General features: G+C 37.5%; 1 protein-coding gene across 2 annotated transcripts in view; it reads left to right on the top strand.

The window, feature by feature from the left end:
* The first annotated feature begins 1652 nt into the window (after positions 1-1652).
* Positions 1653-8597, top strand: part of LOC128248364 (vasculin-like) — a 47318-nt gene continuing 40373 nt past the window's right edge. The window contains exon 1 of one of the 2 annotated variants that reach the window (XM_052969527.1): positions 1653-1883. In XM_052969527.1, coding sequence (XP_052825487.1) covers positions 1671-1883 — 213 coding nt within the window. In that variant the 5' untranslated portion in view covers positions 1653-1670. The remainder of the gene's footprint in view (positions 1884-8597) is intronic. The other variant, XM_052969526.1, reaches the window with a different exon arrangement.

Here is an 8597-nt window from a genome sequence, read left to right as displayed (position 1 = left end):
TAAAATTAACTCAATATCTACATATAAGAGACACGAGCAGTACACCAGTACGTGGAGAACCAGACTTTGATCCCTTATTTAAAATAAGATCCCTCATTGACTGTGTTCAAAACACATATAAAACAGTTTATAGACCAGGGAGACATTTATCAATTGATGAGGGTATGGTGGGCTATAAAGGCCAAGTGCGTTTTCAACAGTATATGCCAGGAAAGCCCACAAAATGGGGGATCAAAGTTTGGAAGATTTGTGAATCAAATACTGGGTACTGCTCTGGATTTGAATTTTACACAGGAAAAAGAGACAATTATGTAAGTCAGCATGGCCTAGGGTATGATGTGGTCTGGAATTTATCATTTCCATACCATAACCAGGGCTGTATATTATTTTTTGACCGATTTTTCAGTTCGGTCAAACTTGTGTGTAATTTTAATTTACCTGTAAGGTGAATGACGAATTTTGATTAATTTCTTTTGTAAATCATTATTGTATATTTCTGTGTATCTATGTATGTGGGAGATCTTATAGCAAATATGAGTATTACTAATGCGTTTATACTATATACCAAATCAGGACCTGCTCGAAAGCGATGCGACCATCTGCAGTTCCGTGCAGATGTAGCAACGCAACTAAGAGCTGGTTATTTCTCAAAAAAAATAACTGTAGGGAGAAAAAGTAAAGCCTGCCAGAGAGATATCCCTCTCAGGTATCGCCACCATTTTCAAATTTACTTCGTTTTTATTTTTCTTTGTGTGTAATTTTAATTTACCTGTAAGGTGAGTGACGAATTTTGATTAATTTCTTTTGTAAATCATTATTGTATATTTCTGTGTATCTATGTATGTGGGAGATCTTATTTAATCTAGTTGATGGTGTGTGTGTATTTTGTTTTCTAGTTTTCTTCATAGACAAATTCCAGTCTTTCGTTTTACTTATACCTTTATGGTACACCTGTCTTTTGTGTGTTTAAATTCACCTGATGAATCCAGTAATGTGCACAACTCTTCTATAGTAAAATTTTGTTGTATACCCAATTGAATATTAGCTAATAACCCATGTTCTATAGCGATGTTTGAACAGAAATTTTTATAATTTTATATTTTGTTGAATTTACCTGTAATTAGACTCACTTTGTGACAAAAATTATGGTATAGAATTGGTTGATAAATAAAAACGTTAGAAACCAGACTAAATTTATGATTATGTTAGAAATTAATTGAAACACATAAGAAGTGTATTTTGGTTAGAAATATGGTAACGAAAGGGTTAACAACATATTAGTTATTGTTATTAAAATCTTTGTCTTCATTTAATAATTGTGTAATAATGTGTTACCTTGAAACACCCCTGCACAATGCCTAGAACTTAATGCTAACCAAACCAACATGGTAAAACAGTGGAAGGTGAAAAAAATGACTTCTTAGAATCTTAATATACATTGCTATTAGGATTTGAATACTTTTTCTATATTTCATGAAAATGAAAGTAATATGAAACCAAACTAGAGCTAAACCCAAGTAATTGTGTTAGTTGTATATCAATGATGATGTTAAGTTAAAAAATATTTTTTATGTTAGGCTACAATAATCAAAGAATAAATCATTAAAAGTGAAATAAGAGCATAATTATAAATAACAGTATTGATATGATTTACCATAAAAACTTTATAAATGTTATGTTTTCAGAATTATGTTTGCAATTCACCTCAAGAATTAGTAAATGGAATTGATCTGTTGTCAATGAAAGACAACAGTACTTCGCTTCTTTCAAGCTCTCTAGAGGCAGAGCAAAGACTTCTGCGTGAAATGGGTTGGAATGAAACTGAAGAAGAATATGTCATAACAGAAGATGACAAGAAAGAATTTCAGAAGTTAACCAATCAAGTAAGTTAGATCAAATTGACAATTTTCCTAATAAGATTTTCTTTGCTTATCCTGAGCCAACATTTTCCCTTGATTAATTAGTCATAAATCTGAGAGGAATTCTTACATTACTAATTTTATAATGTGAAAAACAAGAATATGACTAATGTCAACTTACATGACTACTGTAACCCATCATGTATTGGCACAGAAAACAGTTTCTTCAGTAGAAAACAATATAAAAATAAATGAAAAGTTATTTTAACAGTAGATATAGCCTGTATCATCCAGATCATATCTCATGGATCAGCAGAAAGGGAAAGTGTATGATGGCCACAATTTTAACCTGTTTGTACATATATATATATATGAGAATGTGTGTCTGTCTGTCTGTGTGAATCCCTAAAACTTGAGAACTACCAATTTCATTCAAATTTTACACATCCCTTATATACGAGGTAGTGTTTTAGGCCAAAATTTTAAAAAACTTTTTGCCTAGTGCGAGCCCAGTGCAATATCACATCTCCTCCATTATTGCAGTATTACGTGTCAAATGTCAGACAGTTTCAAAATATAAACTGAAGCTAAAACTTATCAAAATATTCTTATTGTTTCTTCAACTTACCGGACAAGGGCTCCTGGCTCCTTTTACTGCAGGCAAAGGAGTAAAAAACGAAGGTATTTTGACTTGTCCGGGCATTGCTATTACACACAAATTAACAATTCCACTCAAGTGATAAACACAAACCACCTCGTGCTGACTGCAAAACTCCCACCAAATTACCCAGAAACACACACACACATGTCCATTTCATATATCTTCTTTCAATTTTTGCTCTATGCAAATAAAATTTTTACAGATACAACTGCTTACAAAAATATGGATTCATATATAATTTCTTTCTATGTTCATAATTAAATCAATGTTTTCATGATTACACAGACGTCCAATACAATAGCTCTCACAAACACACTATGTATAAATTCGTTCTTCAGGAATTTTCAAACTACATAATAAGCAGAATTATCGGATTAAGACAGTAGGATGTTTTGAGGGAGATTTGGCTGCTATTTCTACCAGGTCTACCTACCATGTAGAGGTCTGATCTTAATTTTCATTCACATATTTGCATTTCAAAAATTAAACATAATCTTTTCCATAAATCAACTATCGTACAAATTTTCTACAATGACATTTTCTATGTATGTGTACCTTAAAAGACGTCAATCATCATGACATACACCTTCACTCAAACTCTCATCTTTCTCACCCACTTTCTCTCTCACATACACATGCACGCACACACACTCACGTGCGCGTGCGCACACACACACACACTCACGTGCGCGTGCGCACACACACACACACGCACGTTCATTTCATATATCTTTCAATTTTTGCTCTCTGCAAATAACATTCTTTACGGATACAACTGCTTACAAAAATAGGTATTAATGTATAATTTCTTTCTATGTTCATAATTAAATCAATGTTTTAATGATTAGAGAGAGGTGCAATAGAATAGCTATCAGAAAGACACAACGTACAAATTCGTTCTTCACAACTCCTGAAGCTGTTTTCTGACAAGGAGGTGGGAGTCAGGAAATTTTCATACAGCTGGAGGCCTCAATTGAAACAGGAGACCTGATATGATAAGGTTGAGAAATGCTGTTATAGATATGCCTAACTGAAAAAGATCACAGCCACATCATCCAAACAGACCAGGTGAAACCGGGCTTAGCTGCTAGTAGATCATAAAATTATAATCTGCATGGTCAGTCCAGATTCGACTCATAGGTGAGGATGATGCTATTAGAGGCTGAACATGTCTTTCCCTGCATGTAGAGCCTACATGTAAAGCCATCTTGGATGATGGAGATGAACAACAGTATCCCATGTGGTAGACTTGAGATATCTCTTTCAACATGAAACTGGTTAAGCCACAAATAATATATATATGTATAAATTCAAATTACGACAAATGTAAATAAACAAACGAAGTTTGCTTTTAGAAGCGTTGAGATGTCTTAGAAAGTTAAAGAAGTGATTTTAAATTCTCAATCGCAGAATAATGCTAATAATATAGCCTGAACAGGATAAACTACCCCTATTTTGCAGAAAAAAGTGTAGGTGGCTAGCTGTGGACTCGAACTCACATCCCCGTGATTACGCATCACGATGCTTTGACCGATTAAGCTAAACTACCCCACTTGTATATATGTGTGTATGTATGTATATACTGAAGTGGTATCAAAGAGTTCCCAGACTAGTTATGTTTAATAAAAAATAACTTATTTACCTATATTTTAATATCATCTCCTTCGAAATAGTTACCTTGCACAGCAATACACCGGTCCTGGCATTCTTGCCACTTTTGGAATCCAGCCTGGAAGTTGTTTTCCATAAGTGAATCAAGGACCTGTGATTCACTCTGGATCTCAACAATGGTGTTAAAACAGCAACCTTTGAGCTAAATTTTCATCTTGGGGAAGAGATGGAAGTCCACTGGCTGTGTGGTAAGTAGCTTGCTTACCATCCATATGGTTCCAGGTTCATTCCCACTGCGTGGCACCTTGGGCAAGTGTCTTCTACTATAGCCTCGGGCCAACCGAAGCTTTGTGAGTGGATTTGGTAGACGGAAACTGAAAGAAGCCCGTCGTATATATGTATATATATATATATGTATGTGTGTGTCTGTGTTTGTCCCCCTAACATCGCTTGACAACTGATGCTGGTGTGTTTACGTCCCCGTAACTTAGCGGTTCGACAAAAGAGACTGATAGAATAAGTACTAGGCATCCAAAGAGTAAGTCCTTAGGTCGATTTGCTCGACTAAAGGCGGTGCTCCAGCATGGCCACAGTCAAATGACTGAAACAAGTAAAAGAGTAAAAGAGTAGGTACTAAATCTGGCAAATAGGGTGGGTGCAGAAGTAATACCATATTGTTTTTGGTGAGAAACTCATGGGTAAGAAGAGCTAGGTGATGGTGCATTGTCATCATGATGAATCCAATTCTTGCTCCACAGATCCAGTCACTTTCACTGAATATCCTCCCACAAACACTTCAAAACATCGCAGTAGAACTCTTGATTGATGGTCTGGCTCTGGGGGATGGATTCTCAATGTACAATACCTTGGATGTCGAAAAAAATAACAAGCATGCTCTTGATTGAGCTGCGGCTCTATTGTGCCCTCTTCAGTCATGGAGAATGAAGGGCTTTTCCATTGTGATGACTGCTGTTTCATCTCAGGGTCGTACCTGTAGATCCAACTCTCATCACCAGTGATGATCTTTGACATGAAGGATGGGTCATCAGTGGCACACTGACAGAGATCTTAACAAACTTTGACATAATGTTCTTTCTGCTCGAGGGTTAGCAGGTAGGGAACAAACTTAGCAGACACACTGCATGTTCAATCAAGATGTTTGGATTGCTTGCACTGACCCATATGACAGACCAACAACATCAGCAGTATTGCTGATTGTCCTCCGACAATCCTCATGCACAAGCTATGAATTTTCTCCACATATCTGGGGTGACATTCAAGGCAGGTCTTCCAGGGATGTTCTTCCACTTTTGAAATGCCCATACCACTTGAAACATTGTGTAGATCCATTGCCTCATCACCATAAGCTTGTAGCATGCTCAATGTCTCTGTAGCAGACTTCCCTAGTTGAACACAAAATTTCACATTGGCTCTTTGTTTCATGGCAAAATCACAGACTACAGCATACACATGATCACAAAAACAAATTTCACAATTTGCTAAGTAAGCACAGTGAGGTCACTCAGCACACTGCCTCATGAAGGTCACTGCTAGCTCTCACTGTGCATGCAACCATGTGCTACATCTGTTGGTGCATTAGAGAACCAGTCTGGGAACTTTTTGATTCCACCATGTATTTATTTATATTTATATATATATGTTCACACACACACATGCATACATTATATATATATATATATATACATATACACACACACACACAATATGTATTTGTATGTACAAATATATTTTTATGTATAGATATGGATATATGTGTGTTGTGTGTATATATATATATATATATATATATATATATATACTCTTTTACTTGTTTCAGTCATTTGACTGCGGCCATGCTGGAGCACCGCCTTTAGTCGAGCAAATCAACCCTAGTATTTATTCTATCGGTCTCTTTTGCCAAACTGCTAAGTTACGGGGACGTAAACACACCACCATTGGTTGTCAAGCGATGGTGGGGGGACAAACACAGACACACAAACACACACATATATACGACAGGCTTCTTTCAGTTTCCGTCTACCAAATCCACTCACAAGGCTTTGGTCGGCCCGAAGCTATAGTAGAAGACACTTGTCCAAGGTGCCACGCAGTGGGACTGAACCTGGAACCATGTGGTTGGTAAGCAAGCTACTTACCACACTGCCACTCCTGCGCCTTATATATATATATTAATGAGATTCCAACTTAGTATGATTTTTATGTTTTATTACTTAAAATTTTTACAATCATACAGACTTGTTGCTTTGGACATTTGATGTGTATGAGTAAAGGCACCTGTGTACAGAAGTGCCTGTCACTGAAAGTGGATGGTACTTGTGGAAGAAAGAGACCCAGGATGAAGTTGTGAGGTCCCATCTCAGGATGTTAGGGCTCACTGAGGAAATGACAATTGACCAAGATGAGAAACCTGCCCACATCAGCAAAACTAAATGCTAGAAGCATTGTGTTCCACCCACATGTAACAATAAACTTTTCACACACCCTTCCCCAAAAAACCAAACTACATCTCTTCTAAACTGCATTGTTGCCTTCCTCACATTTCCTCTTCATACACTATGGTTGACTCTCACTTCCCTTCCCTGCCCTCACTGCTCTGCTCACTGTATTGCTGCTTTCCCTCTCCCCGTCTTTATACCCAAGTTTTCACCAGTCCCTGCAATCCCCACTCCCTACTCGCACCTTCTTGGTAATACTCGGCTGTGTATATTATGACCTCCATTCCTTGAGGGCATGGCTTGGCAATTGCCACCATCGATCTTCCTCTTCTTTACTCTACCATCCCATCTATGCTTTGACCCTTGTTACTTGTGAGCATATCCTGGCACTTCACCACCATCTCTCTCTTGCTCTCTCTGGCACTTTTGCTGTTTCACACTCTCTCCCTTTTTCCCTTGATCTTTTCTCTGGCTAGGTAGCTATGTATCTCCTCTACAGCAACGTACCTGTTTCTGTCCTCATTCTTGATCACTCTCTCTCCTTCTCGCTTTTCCCTCTGGCTAGGTAACTGAGTATCTCCTTTATATCAGTACACCTGTTTCTGTCCTCTTCCTTGTACCTCTCTCTCTCTCTCCCTCCCTCCCTCCTCTCTTCCCCCTCTCTCTCTTCCTCTTTCTTTTATCTCCTTCTCTGGCCGGGTATCCATGTACCTTGTCTATAGCAAGACACCTGTTTCAACCTCTCTTTTTCCTCTGTCACACTCTAAATTTTCATCATCTGACAAAAGATCCCCTCCTTCAGAGCCCCCTCCCCTCTCAAAATTCCTTGTCTTATAAGTTACTTGGTGCCACGTAAAAAGCATCCAGTCCACACTGTAAAGTAGTTGGTATTTGGAAGAGCATCCAGCTGTAAAATTCATGCCAAAACTGACTTGTGCTGGTGTTACATAAAAAGCACTCAGTCCAATCTACAGAGTGGTTGGTGTTAGGAAGGGCATCCAGCCATAAAAACCGTCAAAATAGACACAACAGCCTGGGATAGTCTCCTACCTGGCCAGCTCCTGTCAACCGTCTTACCCATGCATGCATGGAAGGTGGACATTAAGCGATGATGGGGATGATGATGATATATATATATCGACTTTCCCAGTTTTTTTATACTTCTTTTAGTTTTAAAAATTAAATTAATCTAAAATATACTCTCCTTCATTTTCTATAATGCTCTTCCATCTATGCGATAGACTTGCAAGACCCCTCTTCCAAAATTCACTTGACCATGATGAAAAATACTCCTCCAGTACTGTTCTCACCTCGTCTACAAAATTCAAATTTTTTCCGTCGAAATGATTTTGAGGATTGCAGAATAAATAATAATCAGCAATTCCAGCTTTCAGAATGTCATCCTCACTGTATGTAGCTGTGCATTATCCTGATGGAAGAACACTTTCGTCTTCAAAGCAAAGATGGTTGTTTTTTTTCTTGTGCTGACTTAACCCTTTCATTACTTAGCTGACCGAAAAATTTTTTGGTTCATAAGACCAACCCGGCCATAGCCAGCTGAGAGTACCCATTGTTATTTAAATGTAAATTTGAACCCAAATCTTGTTAGTACATTCGTTAAAACACCTGATTTCACTTTGCAAACAGTTGAGTTATTGTATCCGACATTGTTTGGCATGATATTTGAACTCAGTGAATTTTGGAAGATTTTTTTTCGACATTTTTTGCGGCGTTAATATTTTCAACTTTGAAGATGGAGAGGAGTTTCATGCTATCAAGCAGTGATTCCAAATTTGAAGGCTTTTCAACAGAAGATATGGAGATATCGAAGAAAAGAATGGATGAGCTACAAAAGCACGTGGTGAACGATAATGAATCAGATATTTCTGTATCCGAAACCGAAAGCAGCGACGGCGACAGCGAGGATGATTTTACACCAGAATGGATAAGATTTTAAAAATATTTTTATTAACAATTTTTCTGAGGAGACAGGGTCTAGGAAGCGAAACC

This window comes from Octopus bimaculoides, chromosome 7, assembly GCF_001194135.2.
Source record: "Octopus bimaculoides isolate UCB-OBI-ISO-001 chromosome 7, ASM119413v2, whole genome shotgun sequence".
NCBI classification, from domain to species: Eukaryota; Metazoa; Mollusca; class Cephalopoda; order Octopoda; family Octopodidae; genus Octopus; species Octopus bimaculoides.
Note: the sequence above shows the minus strand (reverse complement) of the source record. Positions and strands in the feature narration are given on the sequence as shown.